Genomic DNA, 21,998 nt, shown 5'->3' with positions numbered 1-21,998 from the left:
TCCGGCCGCGCTCGGGGCCGGGACCGGGGCCGGGGCCGGGGCCGTGCCTCCGCCCGGCCCCGCTCCGTCCCTCCTGCGGCTCGGCCGGCTCCCGCACACCGGAAAGGCTCCAGCGAGCCCCGGCTAAGCCGCGCGGAGCTCTCTGTGCGCTCCGGCCATTCCGGTGGAGCCCGGGCCCGGGCCCGCCTCAGCCCCGGGCCCGCCTCGGCGCCAACGGCCGCGGAGCCCGCCCACGGGCGGACCGAACCACTGTGCCGAGGAGAGGGGAGCTCGGGCACAGCCCGGGCCTGCTGCCGCCTGCCTCAACGCCGTCCGGCAATGTCTCTATTTCCTAACACCCCCCGCACCCCCGCGAGATGGTCCCGGCCGCAGTTCCGCTCTCCTCCGCCAATCGGCGGGCGCGGCGGCGGCGCTCGAATCTGTGCGCGCCGTGCCGTGAGGGGAACGGAGCTGGCCCGGAAGCGCCGCCGGAGCCGTCGCCGGAGCCGCGGGACCCATCCGCAGCCATGAGGAGACTGGGACCCGCCCGGGACCGCCGCGGGGGAGTCTGCGACATCATCGTGACCCCCCGCCGCCGCTCCGCCTGGGGACAGCCGCCGCTGCGCTCGGTGTCCCTCACCAGCATTCCCGCGGGGACGCTCACCCCTCTGAAGCAGCTCCTGCAGGACCAGGGCAGCGTCGCGGCTGCGGACAGCCACGCGTCGGGCCCGCAGCTCGCGGGGCCGGAGCGCCGGGCTGGTCCCGACAGCCGGCCCGGGCCCGATCCCGGCAGCCGGCCCGGCCCCGGTCCCGATAGCCAGCCCGGTCCCGACGGCCGGCCCGGGCCCGATCCCGGCAGCCGGCCCGGCCCCGGTCCCGACGGCCGGCCCGGGCCCGATCCCGGCAGCCGGCCCGGCCCCGGTCCCGACGGCCGGCCCGGCCCCGGTCCCGATAGCCGGCTCGGTCCCGATAGCCGGCTCGGTCCCGATAGCCGGCCCGGGCCCGACAGCCGGTCCGGTCCCGGTCCCGATAGCCGGCCCGGCCCCGGTAGCCGGCTCGGTCCCGATAGCCGGCCCGGCCCCGGTAGCCGGCTCGGTCCCGATAGCCGGCCCGGGCCCGGTCCCTATAGCCGGCCCGGGCCCGACAGCCGGTCCGGTCCCGGTCCCGGTCCCGACAGCCGGCCCGTTCCCGGGCCCGATCCCAACAGCCGGCCCGTTCCCGGTCCCGGTCCCGACAGCCGGCCCGTTCCCGGTCCCGGTCCCGACAGCCGGCCCGTTCCCGGTCCCGGTCCCGACAGCCGGCCCGTTCCCGAGCCCGGTCCCGGTCCCGACAGCCGGCCCGGGCCCGGTCCCGACAGCCGGCCCGGGCCCGTCGCCGAGCGGCCGCCGAAGCGCCATGCTCCGGAGCCGCCCGGGCAGGAGTCGCCGGTCAAGATCTTCCAGCGGATGAAGGCGCGAGCGGAGCAGCAGCGCAGGGTCGCCACCGACGTGATCCTGAGCCCCGCGGGCCGGCAGCACGGGCCCGATGCGGCCCGGGAGGCGCGCGGCGCCCAGCCAGGACCAGGTGAGTTGCACGAGCCCCCGGTGACTCCATGAGAATGGTGTGTCTGCCTGTGTGAATGGCTGGAATCAACAGCACAAGGATGTAAACATGAGTTTGGTTCTTAGAACTTTCGGGCATCTTGTGCTGCAGTAAGTGGCATCCCTGATTTTTGCATTCTCCTAAACCTTTTCATTCTTTACGCTAGTCCACAATCCCAAATTACAGAAATTATTAACAGTAGTTTTTCCCAAACGGTTTTTATTATTTCGGAGCACACTGGAGTCACCTGTTGAAAGGAAAGAGCTCTCAGTGCTGCTACCAATTGCCTTATCCTTTCTCCTTGGAGGGCCCATGGAGAGGATAAAGCCCCTTGACACCAACACCCATCAGTCCAGAGCCTGGGCACACTTGGGAAGCTATGACTGTTTCACAGCTTCTCCAGGAGAGCTGGCTCAGGTGTGAACATTTTCTGTCCCACTCATGGCCCTTTCAGGATCTGAGAAAAGCAGCCAGAGCCCCTTGGTGGGTGTAAAAAAACACCAGCACTGGTTGCACCCCAGCTGCTGGGATTAAAAAAACTTGGATGGTGAAGTTTTTTAGTGCTGAAATGTGTCTGTAGCAGTGCTGATGTCTCTTCCCTGCTCTGTATCATAGAGGATTTCCTCCCTTTGGGTTTCTTTCCCCTCTGCCTCACTCTGGCTCTAATTGTTCTTTCTGTTGTGTTCATGAGTGCGTTTGACATGTGCAACACCTTCAAAACCACCTTGTAAGTAAAAACAAATCAAAACGAATTGCTGTAACTATTCCGTACGCTCTGTGTAGGGAAGGGAAAGGTTCATGGGACTCTGCTTGGTGTTTGAAATCCCACTGGGGCATTTTCCTGGGCTCTCCCTGCTGGCTTTTGCTTTTATCCATGACATGGTGAGACCCAGTGCACCCTCAGCAGGTTTGCAGCTGACACCAGGCTGGATGTGACCCTTTCTTACAATGAGGGTGGGCAGGCCCTGGATCCCTGGCAGTGCCCCAGGCCAGGCTGGACAGGGCTTGAAGCAGCCTGGGACAGTGCAAGGTGTCCCTGCCCCTGCCATGGGGTGGAATGGGATGGGATTTAAGGTCCTTCCTACTCAAACCTTTCTGGGATTCTGTGGGGATTTTTTAAATAAAAAGCATATAAAAGATCGTATTGTCCACACCTCCACCCCCCATGAAATGTTTTTCCTCCCCAAATCTAAAGAGGGTTTTGGGGTTTGTTTGCCTGGTTGTATTCCAGAGCCAGTTTTGCCTCAGGTTCCTAGGATGGAGCCCCTGGAAGTGCCCCCAGCAGAGCCTCCCGTGCTGGAAACCCCCCAGAAGTTCTTCCTGCGGGTGAAGTGGCAACTGCAGCAGCAGCAGCAAGGTACTGGGGTCGCTCTGGAGAACACAAACTCCTCCAGGCAGAGAGCCATGGCATTGCTGAGCTTGGGAAAGCCCTCTGAGGCCATCAAGTCCAACTGTTCCCCCAGCACTCTCCCCTGTCCCCAAGTGCCACATCCACAGGGCTTTAAATCCCCCCTGGCATGGGTCTCCCCCACCCCCCAGGCAGCCTGTTCCCATGCTTAAATATCCCTAATTTTTTTGTTATTCCTTTTTTTTTTTTTTTCTTTAAATGGGCAGCTAGAACATCTTCAACCCAAACCGAGCAGAATGTTCCTCCTTCCACAACTGCAGAGAATCCTTCAGTCCAGCCTGCCTGTGCTGAGCAGCCAGGGAATGAGCCTGCAGAGGATGTGGACTCTGATAAGGATGGTGTGGATATTTTCCTGGTGGAATCTATAGAAGTAGATGCTGATGGAGAAATGTCTCAAAGTACAGTGGCTACTCCTTTGCGAGTGAACTCCAGCCCTTGGGAAAAGGAGGATCAGGTAAAAGGAAGGTCGGGAAATGGAGAAGCAAAACATACAGAGCTTCATGAAGACAGGAGAGAGTTGCAGCCCAGCAAAAAACCAGCTGCTCCAGCAGTGGAAGAGGCACCAGAGACTAATCCTGAAAACCCCTCTCAGCGCTTCTGTAGCATCATGCTCTGCTCTCCAGTCCAAATTCCAAGGAAGCAGAAGCTGGCAGAACAACCCAAGGCCCCTTTGGATAAACCTCCTACTGATCAACCTGCTGGCAAAGCACACAATGAGGTGGGAGAAAACAATCCCTGAGGGAAAATGAGAAGTTCCTCTGGGCTGATAGCTCGAAGTTATTCTTTTTCTTGTCAAAAGCAAGGAACACTGAGAAGAGAATAAACTGTTATTCCATTAGATTTTACCAGTAAATTTTCCCATGCAAAGGGTTCATTTTTCTTCCATGCTCCAAGATGACAAATGCTCAGGGTTTGGGTGCTTTTGTGTAAAAGAAGCACTTTTGGTTTAGTGCGCACAAGCCATGGTGTGATCATGGGCCCTGCCAGCTCCTGGCTGCCTGCTCAGATCCAGGGAGGAGAGACCTTTCCCAGCTGGGCATGAATCCATCCAGGAATGTGCTGTTGGGGAGGGGAAGGGCTTGGCTTTCCTATGGAACATCCAGACTCCTGTTCAATTTAACTGGAGCAGAATCTCTTCCTAGGAGAGCAGTGCTGCATCCCTGGGGTTCCCTGGGAAGCTGGCACAAGCACACCTGCCCAAGGCTTGGGCTTCCCTTGTTCTCCGGGGAAATCTGGGATTGCAAGGGACTTGTTCGAGTGTTTGATGTGTTTCTGAATTAAGCTACCTTCAGGATTGAGCTGAGGATCAGATATCCTCTAATATTCCAGATTTGTAGCTTAGAAGATACTGAAATAGATATTTTTGTTATTGGATCTGATCACTGAGGAGGACTGGCTAATAAATACTTCTAAATGATTTATTTTCTTTTTTTTTTTTTCTGAAACAGAAAAACATCTGCCTGAACAGCTGGAGGATTAAAGTGCTGGCTGGAAACATGGCAATCTGTGTGGAAGGGAAAAGGAAGTAAGAACCAGTTTATTATTTAAATGTAAAGTAAACCATGGACACCAAACACAAGGTAATGGTGCAGAGCTTAGCTTTGTCAAGAAAGAGACAATTCCTTTGTGTGGGCAAGAGGGGGAGAGTCAGCATCCAGGGAACTACTGGTGAACTCATTTCAGAGTCCTGTGCTGAGATAATCAGAAAGCTTCAGAGAAATAAATGAAATATCAAATAGCTCTGGACAGTTTGGGTTGGGAGGGACCTTAGAGCCCATCCAGCCCCACCCCTGCCAAGGGCAGGGGCACCTCCCGCTGTCCCAGGCTGCTCCAAGGCCCATCCAAGCTGGGCTGCTGTAATGAGCTGGCTTCAGTCCAGCTGCTGTCCCATGAGTGACACCTGCAGCAGTGACATGTTCAGTTTGTCCCCTGCCCCAGCGTCAGGAGAGGCAGAGCTGTGTCAGTTCCAGCCTAAGAGAGGAAAACGGAGCCCAGAGCACATCCTGCCAGCACCTGAATCCCTCAGAAAACAGGGATCACCACCCCTCCCTCATGGAGTGTCAGCATTCCAGACTGGAATCCCTTCTGGAAGTGATTTCTGTGGTTGCTGTTGTCTTTTGCCAGGGACATGAAGCAGCTGCTGTGGCACAGCAGCGCCATCACGGAGCGCATCACTCACAACCAGGTGCAAACCTCCTCGGGAACTGTCTACCTGCTGCAGGGCAAGATAGACACAGCTGCCATGAGGAGGGAGGGTGAGCTGCTGATTCTGAATGCCTTACAAATTACAGCCTCTTTCAGCTTGGTTTGGAGCATGTGGGATTTGTAAGGAAATGGGATTTCCATGCAGGTGGAGATACAGGAGTTGTTCTCCTTGCTCTGTGTGCTCCTCTGGCACGTTTGCTGGGAATGAGTGCTTGCCAGTGCTCACAGGCAGCTCTGAGGACACAAACATTAGCTGGAATCATGGAATGTCCTGAGCTGGAAGGGACCCATAGGATCATCATCCCAACCCCTGTCCCTGCCCAGACCCCCAACAACCCCACCCTGGGCATCCCTGGCAGCGCTGTGCAAAGGCTCCTGGAGCTCTGGCAGTCTCTGGACTGTGCCCATTCCCTGGGGAGCCTGGGCAGTGCCAGCACCTCTGGGGAAGAGCCTTTCCCTGATCTCCAGCCTGTCCCCCTACCCCACTTCCAGCTCCAGCTGTTCCCTCAGCATTACTTGCCCTAACATAGGTGTTCCCCAGGTGTGTTACACCATTTTTTACCCAGCACACCCTCACTGTGGGCTCTTTCAGGCCCACACATGTTGGAGCCCAGGGCACAGGGAATATTTCTCTGCCTGTCCTGAGGTATCCTGATCCCCAGGAGAACAGTGCTTTTAACCTTCATCCATAGAGAAAGCTTCCAAGACTTCGGGATGAATTGGAATCTATGAGTGTGTGAAATAGACAGTGTAGTTTATCACAGAGTGAAAAACTTAGAGTTTTGGGTTTTTAGTATGGAGGTGGAGAGAAGACAAGATGGAGGATTTTGGGTGTTGTCTGATCTCCTTCTTGTTCTTCATCTACTCCACTGAAGATTTTATTACTTTCTTTGCTAAGAACTTGTATTTGTTTCTATATTAACATTCTGAGAAGGAAATGTAGCAGCATAAGGCTTGTGAGCACAGTGGCTCTAGTGCTGCAGAGGTTTCCTAGACCCAAGAGTGACTGGAGTGTGCTGGATGGAATTGTCTGGGTCGGTTCCTCTGATGTTTGGGTTTAACAGGCTCGGGGGGTTCTTCTGTCCCCTGAAGGAGTGCCAGCCCTGCTGAGCTGCTGCTCATGTCCCCTGTGCTCCCCTCAGGGTTCCCCTACCGCTTCATCAAGAAATTCACATTTGGCTTCTCCAGGAGTTGGAAGGAGTACGTGGAGGAGTTTCTTGAGGAAAGGAGGAGGTAACTTTTCTGGAGATTCTATCATTGCAGTGTTACAAGTGTTCATTGAGACTTTGCTTTTTGAGGGTATTGCACCAGAGGAGTGTGACATGTTTTAGATGTGGGCATGAAACCACTCTGCTGTGCTGGGCCACCAGGCTCCTGCCCACCAGGGCTTCACATCTTCCCTGTTTGTTAAAGAACAGCTTCCTCAGTGGCTGTTATTTCTTGTCTCAAACTCCAAACCATCAGGAAAGAGCGAATTCAAGATAGTGGTGGGGAGGAAAACGAGGAGAATGACTCAGTGGGGGGAACTGATGTGTTGGAAACCACAGGAGGCCCAGCAAACACTGCAAAGAAACCTGCACTGAGAAACTCCACCTATGAGGTATCACCAGGGAACCATGAGAACATCTGTGAGTATTTAACAATCCTTTCTTTTGGAAAAGACACCTGGGGGTGAGTGGAGTGGGTTGTGGAAAGGTTCATTATGCTGGTTGTGTTTCCAGGAAATGGCTGTAAAGCTGTAAAAGGCCCCTGGTTTGGCTCAGCCTTTGAGTCCCTGCCTCGCCATGGGCACTGACAGCTCTGGGGTTTAACTCAGACTTTTTCTGGGGTCTTTGTCCGATGGGCCTTTCCCAAACCCCATTGTGCTGTTTGTTAGTGCTGGAATCAGGTTTTCTTGCTAGCACTGTAAAAGCTTTTATGCTTTTCACTCATGACTCCCATTTATTTTTCACTCTCATTTGTCTCAGTGAGCAGCTGTTACATGTGACAACTTCTCTTTATCATTCTCCCTCCTCAAATGACTTTCACAGTGTTTATAACTTTCTAAACAAAGTAAAAGTAAAAATTTCACCACAGTAAATTTTATCATTTGTGAAGCTTCTTACTTCATTCCTGTTATTTCTATCACAATGCTTTGAAAAGAACAACTCTGGGTACATTTTACATTTCCCTTGTAGTCCAGTTTAAGCACAACATTGTTCCTCTTGCTTGTGAAATCTGCTAAACTGAATTTTCCATGCGGTGTTTGGGACAAAACTCCTCTTTCTTTGGGCTTTTTCTCCCTTGCAGTCATAACACCAAATCGCAGCTCCAGGAATGACTCGAGCAGTGTCTACACTCGCAGCGGGCGCCGCATCAAACCCCCCATGAACTTCTGGTGTGGGCAGAGGGAGTTTGTGGATCAGAACCTCAATGTCACCATAGAAAATGGAGGGGTGGATTATCTCAGCCTGGTAAGAGCCTCTTAGGTGTGACTTAAATAGAATTATTAAATTGGCCATGTAGGGAACAGAACAGGTGCAGCTCTTAGAGGCACCTGAAGAGAAAGGAAATCTTGGAAACATGATCAAAGTATTAGAAAACACACCAAAAGATAGTCTTATGTCCATATTGCCAGATAATTGTGGTCTCTAAATCTGACATAATGGGGAGTTCTTTCTGGGGGAAAAATTGAGGGTGTTTTGGAAGATAATTGTATCAGACAGGAATTTAGTGAGGTCCCACCTCAAGTCCTGGGGTCAGTTCTGGGCCTTTCACTGCAAGAGAGACTCTGAGGGGTTGGAGCATTTCCAGGGAAGGGAACAGAGCTGGGAAGGGGCTGGAGCCCCAGGAGCAGCTGAGGGAGCTGGGAAGGGGGCTCAGCCTGGAGAAAAGGAGATTTAATTAGTTTTAGAATCAATTGTTTTATTTTGAAGATGCTTAGTAGTGAAAAAGCCAAAAGAAAGACCAGTCCCATCTCCAAGAAGAGTAAACCAAAAGAAGGCATGAAGACAACAGAGGAAATGCCAAAAAGCAAAAGTAAAGGTAAAAACTATTTTGTTTTTCTATTTTCAAGTTAGTGACGGAATGGGTGGAATTGAGTGGGTGCTGGAGCAGTAGGGTTGGGTCTGTAAATGCAAAGAAATGATTCAAATATTTTAATGATCAACGGCTTTTTCTCTGAAGAGTCATCAGAGTAGCATTCATGTGGAGTTTCACAGCTCCAAACAAGAACTATGTTTGTAACTCACTTTGTTAATTATTAACAGGAACATAGAGATTTCATTCTGGAAATTGAAATGAAGGGATTTGGACTTTTTGGAGTTCACCAATCCAGTGACCTGGAGGCCTGGCTTTGCTTTTTAAGGTGGATGGAAGAAATGAAATGTTGGCAAAAAATCTATTAACAGAATTTTTAATAAAAATATGGTTCTGGTAGAATTTGGGTGGTGCTAGAAGCCTGAGAAGAATGTGCAGAAGTTTCTCTCTTAAAGCAGCTGCAATGTTTCCTGCAGAAAAGCTCTCTGGAGCAGAGCAGAGCTTTGGGGATGTGCCTGCTCAGTCAGTAGAGTTTCAGAGAGCCCTTGAGAGCAGCTCTGAGTTTGTAGTTTGGCAGGTAAAGCTCTGGATGGGGTGCAGATCCCTGTGCTGCAAGCACAGCAGGACCCACCCTGCACCTCCTGACGGGCTCTGGCTCCCTGTCTTCCAGAGAAAAGCAGCGAGAGAGGAGCCACTTCCAGAGGAGACCCCAGATCTGCTGGCAGCAGGAAGGGCAGGCGCTTCCTTTCGGATGAGGAGAATGATCCTGGAATCAGGGGCACAAAAACAAAATCCCAGCTCCCTGCCAGGGGGGCTTCCTTAAACACCAACGGGCTGAACAAACGCAGCAGCAGAGTCCTGGAGGCAGCAAAGAGAGCAGCAGGCTCTGGAGGGCTGAGCATGTACGAGCAGGGCTACAGGAACTGCCTCAGGTCAGCCAAGCAGCACCTCCCGGGGAAGGAGAGGATTCTCCTCGCCCAGGAACCCTCAGAGGATGAGCAGGAGCAGTCCAGTGAGGACACTGCACTGCTGATCAGGAGGAAAAAGAAACCTATATCAAAACCAGAGTCTCAGAGCCGGAAACCTTGCTCTGGCTCCAGAGGTTCCTGGGATGATGCAAACAAGTCCCGTGGCCAAAGGACAGGAAAGCCCTCCCGGAATGTGCTGGTGAGGCTGAGTGGGACCGAGTCCAGTGACGAGTCTGAGTCCCGTTCTGAAGGGAAAGCATCCTCTGAGTCCAGTGCTTCCCTCCTGCCTGCTCAGGCCAGGAGGGCACAGGGCAGAACCAACCCTCCCAGGCTGGTCGATTCCGACACCGAGCCCGAAACCAGGAAGGAGGAAATTCATAGCAAGGACAGGAATGGCAGAGTACCCCAGAAGAAAATAAGCCATGGAGTCTCCAACGGTGCCAGGGCTTCAGCAGCAAAACTGAGAGAGGCAAAAGGACAGACATCTCTGGAACTTTTCCCAAGGGCAGCTGATGGTTGGTCTGAGAAGGAATTACAGAACCTTCACAGGTATGGGCTCATTCTGTATTCAGAGGAAAAGTTTCCCTCAGGCATCAGAAGGGGTTGAATGGTCTAGACTAGGGGTTTTCAGATTAATGATTTCCCAGGTTTCCTTTCTGGTTTAATTCCCTATTAGAAATATTCCCTATTTAATTTCTTATTTCCTTATTTTTATTCCCTAATAATAATTACAGTTATTATTCCCTACTAATTTTCTTCACAAACAAAACATCGGTATAATATGGTGAAGGCCACGGGTGAAAGGGAGCAGGTTCCCTCCCCATATTGTAGTAACAGGTTAAATATGATGGGGTTTTGTGAGCAGGTTTGGTAAGGGCAGGTTAACTTCAAGGGTGTTTAATTAATCCATCATCCAATTACTTAAACCACTGGGCAATACTTAATAGACACTGAGTGTAAAATGGCCAGGTTTGGGTTTAGCTCTTTTAGATGAGCAGGAGCTCAGGTCCGAGGGGACCTGCACAAGTGAGCAGGAAATTTACCTTGTGACGCATCTGTCAGTGGAAGGTGTTTAAATAAATGTGCCTGTTCTGAAGAAAAGACACCACAGGATTACAGAATGGGTGGGAGGACTTTAAATCTCACCCAGTGCCACCCCTGCCATGGCAGGGACACCTCCCACTGTCCCAGGCTGCTCCAAGCCCCAGTGTCCAGCACCTGGGCACTGCCAGGGATCCAGGGGCAGCCTCAGCTGCTGTGGGCAAGAAGAGGCCAGAGCCCACAGAGCCAGAGCCCAGATTGCCTCAATCCATGTCCAGGGCTGTGCCCCACAGGTGCCCTGCCTGGTGACACTGTGCCCGTGCTGTCCCTGCAGGGCCATCGCGGCGTTCCCGAAGCACAGGAGCGGCTTCTGGCAGGAGGTGGCCATGGCCGTGGGGTCCCGCTCGGCCCAGGAGTGCCAGGGGAAGTACCTGGAGGAGCAGGAGGGGAAAGGCACCAAACAGCAGCCCAGGAGAACCACGTCAGGAAAATCTGAGAAGAAAGGTACCAGCATCGTCTATCTGGGCGTTGTGTGGGTGGTAAATAATTTGGATTCAGACACTGAGGGCTGGAGTGTGTCCAGGGAAGGGAACGGAGCTGGGAAGGGAGAGAATTCCTGAGGGAGCTGGGAAGGGGCTGAGCCTGGAGAAAAGGAGGCTCAGGGGGGACCTTGTGGCTCTGCACAGCTCCTGACAGGAGGGGACAGCCGGGGGGGTCGGGCTCTGCTCCAGGGAACAGGGACAGGAGGAGAGGGAACGGCCCCAGGCTGGGCCAGGGGAGCTCAGGGTGGACAGCAGCAGGAATTTCCCCATGGAAAGGGTGCTCAGGCCTGGGCAGGGGCTGCCCAGGGAGCTTTGGAGGGGGGATTTAAGCCCTGTGCATGTGGCACCTGGGGACATGGGGCAGTGCTGAGGAAGGGTTGGACTGGATGGGCTGGGAGGGCTTTTCCAGCCCCACCAATTCTGCTCCCATGGGATAAATCCACAAGAGCACATCAGGGTGTGACTGTGCGCCAGGTCACCTTTCGGTGTGGAGGTTGGAGGATGTCATGAATGACTGAGGTGACAGAAAGAGAAAGGAAAGAACCTTTCTCTTCTCGTGGAGTTTTCCAGTTGTTGGCATGAGGGGAAGACTTTCTCTGGCCTTCACCCCTCAGGGGAAAGAGCTTTTGACATCCTGAGAGGATCCTTGAGGCCCAGCAGGTCACAAGCTCCTTGCAGAGCTCTGTCCAGATGGGATTTGGGTTCTTGGATGCCCAAGGGCAGCGTGGAGTCAGCACAGCTCAGTCCCATTCTCTGGTGTTTGCCATCCCCACACTGCAGCTTCATTTGGGGGCTGGATTGGATTAAGGTTTGCCATGGATACAAGTTGAGCTGAGCGTTCCTGAGCCTGGCTTCAGTGAAAATGTCCCTGAGCAGCAGAGCCTTTGAGCCTTGCTGCCTCGTGGCACGGGGACACACCTGTGGGTTTGCTCTCTGCAAGGCACGCGTGAGCACACTTCTGTCACAGTCACAGTGAACCTGGTGTGTGACCCTGCAGTGGCTCTGGAGGCTCTGCAGTGACCCTCCCCTGAAGGTGGAGTGAGGAAACTGCTTTGGAAAGCAACAATTGTGTGAGATCTCAAAAGGATCCTAAAGAAGCTGTAAGAGATTTCACCAGAGGACGGACTGGGCTGTGGCACTGCCTGCAGGCAGTGAATTTTAACCCCATAGCTGCTGTCTCAGACAACTCCTGTTTGGATCCTGCAGATAAGAAGGAGCCAGTGATCACTGCCAAGGTGGGCACCCTCAAGCGGAAGCAGCAGATGAGGGAGTTCCTGGAGCAGCTGCCCAAGGACAACCACGACGACGTCTTCACCGCGACGCCCTTCCAGAACAGGAGGGTCCAGGTAAACCTGGGACAACAGCACCTCTGGGACTTCTCTCCTGCTGGGTGGGCCACAGGGCTGCTCCAGGTCCACCAATAAAATCCTGGGGACCTGTGGGAAGAAGCTCCGTTCCTTCACGTGCTGCAGCAGCCCTTGGCTGGTGGCAGTGAGAAGGCTGGACGGGCTGGGAGGGGCCTCAGCATGGTGACAGCACCACCTGAGTAATCGTCCTTCTGAGCAGTCCTGGGCAGCTTGGAGCTTGGGATTGTAACCAGAAATGACGTTTTGAGGGTGTGGCAGCACCAAAACCCCTCAGCCAAATGCTGGGCAGGATCTGGAGGGGCACTCGGACCAAGGTGGGGGTGCAGGGTCGTGTCCAGTTCTGGGCACGAGGGGACAGGGGCAGTCAGATCCAGGGCAGGGAGGAATGGAGGGACTGCTGGAAGCAGGGAGAGGGGCACTCCAGGCTCAGGTGACTGACAGCTCTGAGGTGGCTCTGCAGCTGCCAGCACTGCGAGGGAGCCAGGACGGGGACGCCAAGGATTTTGCTCTCTCAGAGCTCCCGCTCACCCCCTCCTCAGGCCTCTTTCCCCCTGTGAAAACCCCGCAGTGTGAGCACATCAGCCCGGGAATGCTGGTCCCCATCAACAGGTAGGAGCTCCCCCACCAGCCCTCTGCGAGCCTTGGCATTGCCCCAAGATCCCTTTCTGTTTCTGAGAAAGATGGCTTTGGAGCTGGGACAGCAGCTCACTTCCAGCCACTCCTGCAGCCTCGGTTTGCCTGGGGAACGCTCTTCCCTGCAGCCCCGAGTGCTGCTGGAGCTGCTCAGCTCCTGCTCCCAGCCCTGGGAATGGCCCTGGCTTGGGGCCTCAGCAGAGCCTCCAGTCCTGCCCTGTTCACCCAAGGCTCCAGGCTCTGCACGAATGACCGGAACCATCTGGGAACCCGGAGCCAGCGGGGTTTTGTCCCGTGGACGTGGGCTGGGCCTGGGAAGGGGATGAGGCTTGGTGTAATCCTGCACTGGGATTTGCAGCCCGCGATCCAGCCCTGCTTGTTCCCTGTGGGAGCTGGAGCTGTGTGGGGTCCGTGGCTGCATGCAGAGGGTTCCATGGCAGCACCCCGGCCCCGCTGAGCCCTGCTCCCTTGTGTCCCAGGAACGACTACGACCGGCACGTGTTCCGCATGCAGAAGAACATGCAGGGCAGCAGAGGCACCTGGGACAAGGTCAAGAAGAAGTCGGTAATGCCGCTTTCACTGCCCACTGCCACCTAAGCCAGGCACAGCTTGGCCAGAGGAGACAGAATCCCAGGATCACAGCCCCCTGTGTGCTCTGCATGGAAAATGGGAACCCTCCCTGGGTTTGGTATCTGCTGCTGTGGAGAGAAGTTCCTTTGTGAGAAGGGAGCTCTTCACTGTCAGGATTAACTCGGTTGCTTTTAGTCAGGATTTGGAATTAGTTTGGAATTCCGTGATCTTTAGTTTCTTGTTAAAATCTTCTGAACAGTGGGAAAAGGAACAATAACCATAGGATATCCTGAGGTACCCATAAGGGCCCCACGAGGATCATCCAGTCCAACTCCTAACAGTGACCATAAGTACCTTGTAACCCTGAATTTAGGTATCAATTCCTCCACTCTCCCAGGCTCTGCAGCTCCTTTGGCTTTTCCATAAAACCCTGTGATCCTGGGAGCAGCTTGTGCCTGTGGTTCAGGGAAAGCAGTTGTGGAAATTCTGGGAAATGGGGACCCTGAGCTGATGCCAGCCCTGGCTGAGCCTCTTTCCTTCCTTCCCTCCCTCAGGCCAGAGCTGCACTTGAGACACCACCTTCCTGCAGAACTAAGAGTGAGTATTCCTGGCTCCTCCTCCTCATTTCCAGCTCCTTCCCTTCCTTCTCTACCACCATGGGCTGTGTCCCATCAGCCATCTGCTCTCTGAACCTTCTCTGCCCCTGTCTCCCACTGGGACATCCCCTGTTGATCCCTGTTTTTATTGCAGGAGTGACCCCAGCCCCAGTGGTGGGGAAGCTCTTCATGGCTGAGACTCCAGACTCATCGGGTGAGGAGCAGGAGGACTCCTACTTTTCTGTCTGATGGACTTTGTGGATGCGTTCAGCACCTTCTACTTTCCCATCTGATGAATTCTGTGGATGTGTTGTTCACTTGCTGTTCAGAGCACGGGGGTTCTGCTGCCCCTCTGGGAGGGAATGCTGGAATGATTTCAGTCTGGAAGAGCTGCTCTGGTTTTATGTGTTTTAACTCTGTTCCCGCCCTGCCAGCAATGCTTGGCTTTTCCATGTGTACAAAGTGGCATTTCCTTGTCCAGGCTCCTCCTGGGAAGGAGAAATGTACATAGATACCAATGACGGCCAAGTTCTGATATATTTTAAGCTAAAATATCATCTGGGATCTGGCAGTATAATAAATTCAAGAGCAGGCCGGAAGGGACCAAAATTGCTTTTTAATTTACTCTAGGGACAGCTTGAATTTTTACATTTCCTTAATGTAATAAACAAGAAGAAGCTTTTTTCTCACAGACTACTCAGAGTTGTTGTGGGGCAGCAGAATCCAGGAGCTGTCCAGCTTAGAATGGTGCCTGCAAGGCTTCATCCTCTTGGTTTGGAATCATGGAATGCTTTGGGTGGGAAGAGACCTTAAATCCCACCCAGTGCCACCCCTGCCATGGCAGGGACCCCTCCCACTGTCCCAGGCTGCTCCAGCCCCAGTGTCCAACCTGGCCTTGGGCACTGCCAGGGATCCAGGGGCAGCCACAGCTGCTCTGGGAATTCCAGCCCAGCCAGGAATTCCCAATTCCCAATCTCCCATCCATCCCTGCCCTCTGGCAGTGGGAGCCATTCCCTGGGTCCTGTCCCTCCATCCCTTGTCCCCAGTCCCTCTCCAGCTCGCCTGGAGCCCCTTCAGGCCCTGCAAGGGGCTCTGAGCTCTCCCTGGAGCCTTCTCCTCTCCAGGGGAGCATTCCCAGCTCTCCCAGCCTGGCTCCAGAGGGGCTCCAGCCCTGGAGCAGCTCCGTGGGTTCCTCTGGGCTCACTCCAGGGCTGGGGCAGCTCTGCAGGTGGGGTCTCACCTGAGCGGGGCACTCTCTGGTGCGAGTGGCTGACCCCGGCTGCCCAGGACAGCTCCTGCTCCAGGGATGGATTTCTCCCTGTCCCAGCCTCTTCCTGGGAAGTGCTGCTGCCCGAAGGGACGGGAATGGCGATCCCGATCCTTTTCCAGCTGGTGGCGGCAGATCCCCACCTTTTCCGGCTGGTGCGGCTGCGGGGCTGGGGAGGGATCGGGCACCTGAGCCCGGGCAGAGGCACCAAGGGACGGGGGCCGCGCTGGCCCGGGGCCCCCCAGAACCCCACCCTGTCCCGGGAACACGGGACACCTGGCAATTCCCGCTTTAACCTGGAAACGCGGGGCTCAGTGCCGCAGTGATGGCTCCTCGCCGTCACTCCCCAAAGCTTTGCCGCAGTACTCGAGCCATTCTTGTGGTTTTTACAGGAATTGGGGGTGATCACCCCCAGCCCTGCCCCAGAGCTGTGCTCCCCCCCGGCCCGGGGACCCCGGGGACACACGGGGCACTGCCAGCTGGCGCGGTGCAGCTCCCACACCATGAGGTTTGACAAGTGTTTATTTACACCATTTACATCCCATCCCGACGGGGTAAAGTGCAGTGCAGGGCCCGGAGTGCCGAGCTCAGCTCTTCCCCTTGGCGGGCAGGGGCTGAGGCAGCAGCTGCAGGTCGAACTCGTGGCGCAGGAACCGATGGAGCTCCTCGGCCTGGGGCCGGCTCAGCCGCGCCCCCGCCGCCAGCGCGGGCACCGAGCTGCAAGAGAGGGAACGGAGGAGCCGTGGAGCCCGGGATGGAGCAGCACCGGGAGCCCCTGGAGCCCGGGATGCACTGCCCGGGATGAAGCAGCACCGGGAGCCCGGGATGCACTGCCCGGGACGCACTGCCCGGGATGGAGCAGCACCGGGAGCCCGGGATGGGGCAGCACCGGGAGCCCGGGATGCACTGCCCGGGATGCACTGCCCGGGATGGGGCAGCACCGGGAGCCCGGGATGCACTGCTCGGGATGGGGCAGCACCGGGAGCCCGGGATGGGGCAGCACCGGCAGCCCGGGATGCACTGCCCGGGATGGGGCAGCACCCGGAGCTGCTGCGGTCACCTCCGCACAGGTGCCCGAGGGCTGGCAGCACACCTGAGCAGTGAAAACAGGGAATGTCAGAGGGAAAGAGAGCGTGGGGCAGCAGGAGGGAGGGTGGAAGCAGAGCCCGTGTCAGTGCCCTGGCCTGTTCAACGGGAGACAGGAATGTGCGAAGAGCAGAGATGGGACGGGACAGCTCCTGGGAGAGGGTGGAGAAGGCTCTTCCTGAGCAGCGATCCCGGCAGGAAAGGTGCAGGAAGGGATTCCCTGAGCAGTGATCCCGGCAGGAAAGGTGCAGGAAGGGATTCCCTGAGCAGTGATCCCAGCAGGAAAGGTGCAGGAAGGGATTCCCTGAGCAGCGATCCCGGCAGGAAAGGTGCAGGAAGGGATTCCCTGAGCTGTGATCCCAGCAGGAAAGGTGCAGGAAGGGATTCCCTGAGATGTGATCCCAGCAGGAAGGGATTCCCTGGGCAGCTGTCCCGGCAGGAAAGGTGCAGGAAGGCTCTCCCTGGCTCTAGGGAAGGAGGAGGAGTGGAAGGCAGGGCCCTGGAGCCCCTGCCAGGCCCTGTGCTGGCGTTACCTGTTGGCCACAGCTGTGATGGAGCCGAAGGAGTGGCAGAGGTTGAGGGCAGCTCCGTAGCTGAGGTTGGGAATGCTCAGGTAGAAGTTGAGGATGTCCCGCTGGTGCCCCTCCGGCTCCGTTGGCACCTGGATGGCAGCGTCCTTCCTGTGCTCCAGCAGAGCCAGCTCCTTCAGCAAAGCAGCAGTTTCCTCCTGGCAGGAGCTGAAGAGGATCCTTATTCCAGCCTGGATCAAGGCTGAGAGCACTCCATCGTAGTACTGAGTCCTCTGGAAACACCGGGATGTTTCTCCTGAGGAGTGGAAGTACAGGAAAGCAAGACCCTGTTACTGTCTAGTGGAATCATTTCATTGCAGAGTTTGGATTTTTGGATTAAAACAAATGTCTGTGCATGGATAAAACTGTGCTTGTTCCTGACATGGAATCCCACAATGGTTTGGGTTGGGCAGGACCTTAAATCCCATCCCATCCCACCCCTGCCATGGCAGGGACACCTCCCACTGTCCCAGGCTGCTCCCAGCCCCAGTGTCCAACCTGGCCTTGGGCACTGCCAGGGATCCAGGGGCAGCCACAGCTGCTCTGGCAATTCCAGCCCAGCCCCTCCCCACCCTCCCAGCCAGGAATTCCCAATTCCCAACATCCCATCCATCCCTGCCCTCTGGCAGTGGGAAGCCATTCCCGGTGTCCCTCAGAGCAGGGCATTCTGGCAGCACCCACCTGGCCTGACCCTGTCTGTCTCCACAACCACACAGATCCTCTCGAAGATGCCCTGCAGGCGCTGCAGCCTCTGGCTGAGTTTATTCCTGTTCCCAGGGCTCTGCAGCTCCGACTGGAGCACCCTGTCCACGGCCAGGCGGTTGCTGACGATGTAGTCGCTGGTGCCCAGGGAGCAGACCTGCACCCGGAGCCCGTGCACGGCCCGCAGGCACGAGAGCACCTCCGGCCCCGAGCAGATCTCCCGGCTGTCCGCCAGGATGCACAGGGAAGGGCTGTGCTCCCCGGGAACTCGGGAGATCCCAGCCAGGGAGGGGCTGTGCTCCCCGGGAACTCGGGAGATCCCAGCCAGGGAGGGGCTGTGCTCCCCGGGAACTCGGGAGATCCCAGCCGTGGCTGAGGAAGGGTTTGGGACAGCAGGACACACCGAGCCTGAGCTGCTCCCGTGGGTCTTCTTCAAAGAGCTGTACACCTGTGAGTGGTGAAAAGCACAGATTATGGGGGTTTTATCTCAAATCAATGAAAGGATGTTTTGCAGTATCAACACTTTCAGATTGACACTTTAATCCCTGTATCAGTCTCCCCACTGAGCTGAGCTGATTATCCCAGAGTTTGGATGACAAAAGCAGCAGCTTTCACTAAGAAGTTCAACAAGACCTGGATCTTGTAAAGGACAGAGATCAGGCTGGGAAGTGTGAGAGATCAGGAACCCAACCTCAGGGAGGTGCTGAAAGCCCTGAATTCAGACAGGGAACCAGGATTTTCTAACACAAACCCAAGGAATCACTGCTGTTCCATGATCCTCCATGACTGTCAGACCAAGGGAGAACCTAACCCCAGTTTTAATTTGTTCAGTCCTAAAATACTGCAGGTTACCCTGGGAGTACAAAGCTTCTAGCAGCAAGGAAAGGGAGATGGTCCTGGAAGTGTCCAAGGCCAGGATGGAGCAACCTGGTCTGTGGAAGGTGCCCCTGCCATGGCAGGGGTGCAGTGGGAAGGGCTTTAAGGTCCCTTCCAACCCAAACCATTCCATGATTCCCTGACTCCTGCTGCTGACAGCCCTCAGAACAGCCCTGGCACAGGAATTCTCTCCCACAGGGAAGCTCCCTGCTTTCCCTGAGCACTGACCTGACCAGCAGCCTGCAGACCCGTGCTCCTGCAGCCAGAGCCAGCTGGGGGGACGGGCGTGCTCCTGCCCGGCTGCTCTGGGGGGGGATCCAGCATCCCAGACCCTGAAGCTTCCAGGCCCAGCAGCCTCTCTGTGTCCTGCCCCCCAGCCTGAGGGGCTGTGGCTTCCCCAGCCCCGCTCCTGCGCTGTGCAGAGGGGGCGGAGGGCAGGGCCCTGGGGAGCTGCCCCTGGCCCTGCCCTGCTTCCAGGGGCTTCTCCCTGCTGGCTCCCGTCTCCTCCTCGCTGGAGTCACTCAGGACAATAATTCGGGAAGGTTTCTTCTTGTGGCCCGGGGCAGGAGCGTTCCCTGCCAGCCTGGCCTGGTTCAGCCTCTTCCTGCGGCGGGTCAGGTACGGCTTCCTGCTGCTGCTGCCCTCAGCGATGAGCAGGTCAAAATTCACACACACTTCCTCCTCACTGCAGCCACTCTGAGCCTCCTCCTCCTCATCCCCAACACAGAAACTGTCCTCAGCATAAGCCACGTCTTGCTCGGGAATCTGGGGGAAAACAGAGCCAGGGAGTTTTGGAAAGCTGCAATGGTTCTGCTGCTCCTCGCCAGAAAGGGCCTTGGCTTATCCAGCCCTCCCCACACATGGACACTGGGGCTGAGGGGCTTCAATCCCACCCAGGGCCACCCCTGCCATGGCAGGGACACCTCCCACTGTCCCAGGCTGCTCCAGCCCCAGTGTCCAGCCTGGCCTTGGGCACTGCCAGGGATCCAGGGGCTGCCACAGCTGCTCTGGCAATTCCAGCCCAGCCAGGAATTCCCAGTTCCCAATCTCCCATCCATCCCTGCCCTCTGGCAGTGGGAGCCATTCCCTGGGTCCTGTCCCTCCATCCCTTGTCCCCAGTCCCTCTGCAGCTCTCCTGGAGCCCCTTCAGGCCCTGCAAGGGGCTCTGAGGTTTTCTTGGATCCTGCCCTTCTCCAGGCTGAAGTTTTGTGTTGGAACTTGTACTTTACCAAAAAAGGCTGTAACTGCTCTTCAAAGCAGGCCAAGACCCTCACTGTGGTCCCACAAGGGGAACTCCCCAAGGAGAGGAGCCCCTGCCCTTCCCACCTGGGAGAAGATGGCCGAGGGGTTGAATTCCCGATGGACCATTTTGTACCGGCTGCCGAGGGCGGGGCTGCGCACGGAGCTCAGGTAAACTCCCCTCATCTCACTGTCTGAAACCAACAAGAGATAGAAGAACTCAGGATTAGAATTTTTAACTCACACTTGTTACGCTGTGTTTTCCGTATTCCGTTATGGTTTCCCAAAAACCTGTATTTCCCAAAACTGAAATCTGCAATCCTCCAGCCGTCTCTGGAAATCCCAAAGCCCAGGCCTAAGGCTTTAAGATGAAGGAGGGCAGGGATGGATGGGAGATTGGGAATTGGGAATTCCTGGCTGGGCTGGAATTGCCAGAGCAGCTGTGGCTGCCCTTGGATCCCTGGCAGTGCCCAAGGCCAGGTTGGACACTGGGGCTGGAGCAGCCTGGGACAGTGGGAGGTGTCCCTGCCATGGCAGGGGTGGGATGGATGGGATTTAAGGTCCATTCCAACCCAAACCATCCTGAGATTCCAAGTGTACCCAGCCTGTGTCATGAAAGCTGTTAATTCAATCCCAGAATATCCTGAGCTGGAGGGACCCCCAGGGATCATCCCAACCCCTGTCCCTGCCCAGACCCCCAACAGCCCCACCCTGGGCATCCCTGGCAGCGCTGTCCAAAGGCTCCTGGAGCTCTGGCAGCCTCGGGGCCGTGCCCATTCCCTGGGGAGCCTGGGCAATGCCAGCACCTCTGGGGAAGCTTTTCCTGATCTCCAGCCTCAGCCTCCCTGGCCCAGCTCCAGCCATTCCCTCAGGATGCAGGAGGTTTTCCAGGCTGGCAAAGCCCTGGATGCTGTGGCAGGAGCAGCTCCTAGCCTGGGTGAGGATGTCACTGCTCCTGGGTCTCACCCCGGGGATGCCCTGGCTCTGGGATGCTCTGGGAATTCTCCTCTCACCGTTGAGGGCCTGCGTGGGCTCCCCTTCATCATTGAGGAACCGGGCCAGGGACGGGCTCAGCTCCTCCGCGCTGCCGTCGCTCTCGTCCGACGAGATCCCCTCAGCATCCAGCTGGGACAGCTCGGCCTCCTCCTCCAGGAACTGCCTGCCTGCACCCTGCACACACCTGGGCAATCAGCACCTGCCTCTAATTAACCAGCACTGCCCTGGGAGCTCTGCCCGAGCCACCCCACAGAGAACGGCCGGGATCCGCCTTGGGAAGGAAGGGGATGCATTGCTGGGGCAGGGAATGGCACAGGCAGAGGGCCCAGCACACACAGCGGGTCACTTTGGAACTTACAAATCCAGGTTTACTCATTTCGTGTGCTTCCAAAAATCCAGGTTGATTCTGGATTCCTCCAAACCCAAGTGCAGCGGGAATTTCAGACACAGACCCCATCCTGGTTTGCCCTTTTCTGCTCAGGATTTAGGACTCCTCAAACAATGAATCCCCCAGATGGTGCAGCTCAGTCCAGGGAAGATGAGGCACTTCCCTTGTGACTGCAGTGCAGGAGACTTGATCCCAAATTCCATCAAAACCAGGCAACAAAACATTCCCAAGGTCATACACAGAAACAAGACAAATTAACTCAGGAAGGTGTTTTGTCTGAGATACTTTATATTAAGTTCATTTTTCTCCTGTAATTTCAGCTATAAAGTACTAAAGTAAAACATCAAATTAGCCCCAAAATAATTATGTGTCTCCATGACTCCAAGAGAATGGTTTGTTTGCCTTCAAAACACCTGGCATAAGAAGCACAGAGCTGTAAATCTGAGTTTAGTTCCTGGAACTCTCAGGCATCTTGTGCTGCATCCCTGATTTTCACACTCTCCTAAAGCTTTTAATTCTTTGTTTACACCACGATCCCAAATGACAGGAATCATTAATAGCCCCTTTTCCCAAACAGTTTGGATTACGTGGAAGACGCTGGAGTCACAGTGTGAGGACAAAGCTCCCTGGCACCAGCGCCCATCGGTGCAGAGCACCCTTGGGAGCAGCCAGCTCCCAGCTCCTGGCATGATTTCCTGCATCAGAGCCTCGGTCCCTCGGGTTTGTCACCCTCTGTGCTCCCAGCGCGCAGCTCTGGGCACTGGGAGCTGCTCCCAGCCCTGCCCAGCTCTGGACTGGGGCATTTCCATGGCTGGGATCTCCTGGGGCGCTGGATCTCTGCCCTGTCCATCTCTGGGGTGCTCAGGGAAGGTGAGTGTGAAGGCAGAGTGGAATTTCCTAAGCACACACACTGCTCTTCCTTTTGGTCTCACATGAAAAAAAAAAGAATGCTTAAATCCAACTGAAG

The 21,998-nt window shown here is 55.8% G+C and overlaps 2 protein-coding genes across 2 annotated transcripts; one reads left to right on the top strand and one right to left on the bottom strand.

The window, feature by feature from the left end:
• The first annotated feature begins 1,305 nt into the window (after positions 1–1,305).
• Positions 1,306–14,593, top strand: MIS18BP1 (MIS18 binding protein 1). The gene is made up of 16 exons (XM_068192046.1): positions 1,306–1,542; positions 2,792–2,917; positions 3,175–3,686; positions 4,417–4,493; positions 5,093–5,223; positions 6,316–6,406; positions 6,638–6,801; positions 7,463–7,626; positions 8,089–8,197; positions 8,862–9,708; positions 10,535–10,704; positions 11,949–12,088; positions 12,570–12,718; positions 13,222–13,306; positions 13,867–13,909; positions 14,063–14,593. The coding sequence occupies exons 1-16, from the start codon at positions 1,425–1,427 to the stop codon at positions 14,155–14,157; spliced, it is 3,021 nt and encodes a 1,006-aa protein (XP_068048147.1). The 5' UTR covers positions 1,306–1,424; the 3' UTR covers positions 14,158–14,593.
• Positions 14,594–15,679: 1,086 nt separating this feature from the next.
• On the bottom strand, positions 15,680–21,674 carry LOC137476491 (Fanconi anemia group M protein-like). Its single transcript, XM_068194850.1, has 7 exons — positions 21,619–21,674; positions 20,661–20,827; positions 19,735–19,841; positions 18,637–19,173; positions 17,512–17,980; positions 16,795–17,086; positions 15,680–15,892 (listed from the first exon to the last, which is right to left on the bottom strand). Exons 1-7 carry the CDS (start codon positions 21,672–21,674, stop codon positions 15,763–15,765), a joined length of 1,758 nt encoding a protein of 585 aa, XP_068050951.1. The 3' UTR covers positions 15,680–15,762.
• Positions 21,675–21,998: the final 324 nt, after the last annotated feature.

The sequence above is a fragment of the Anomalospiza imberbis genome, chromosome 6 (assembly GCF_031753505.1).
Source record: "Anomalospiza imberbis isolate Cuckoo-Finch-1a 21T00152 chromosome 6, ASM3175350v1, whole genome shotgun sequence".
Taxonomy (NCBI): domain Eukaryota; kingdom Metazoa; phylum Chordata; class Aves; order Passeriformes; family Viduidae; genus Anomalospiza; species Anomalospiza imberbis.
The sequence above is the reverse complement of the archived record's forward strand: the minus strand, read 5'-3'. Positions and strand labels throughout refer to the sequence as shown.

Excerpts from the sequence above, each read along its gene's own strand:
- MIS18BP1 (XM_068192046.1), top strand. The coding sequence starts at position 1,425 with ATGAAGGCGCGAGCGGAGCAGCAGCGCAGGGTCGCCACCGACGTGATC. Across the intron at positions 2,918-3,174 it reads ACTGCAGCAGCAGCAGCAAG|CTAGAACATCTTCAACCCAA; the intron begins GTACTGGGGTCG and ends TTAAATGGGCAG. Across the intron at positions 6,407-6,637 it reads TTTCTTGAGGAAAGGAGGAG|GAAAGAGCGAATTCAAGATA; the intron begins GTAACTTTTCTG and ends CCAAACCATCAG.
- LOC137476491 (XM_068194850.1), bottom strand. The coding sequence starts at position 21,674 with ATGGGCGCTGGTGCCAGGGAGCTTTGTCCTCACACTGTGACTCCAGCG. Across the intron at positions 20,828-21,618 it reads GTGACTCCAGCGTCTTCCAC|GTGTGTGCAGGGTGCAGGCA; the intron begins GTAATCCAAACT and ends CTGATTGCCCAG. Across the intron at positions 19,174-19,734 it reads CCTCGGCCATCTTCTCCCAG|ATTCCCGAGCAAGACGTGGC; the intron begins GTGGGAAGGGCA and ends GTTTTCCCCCAG.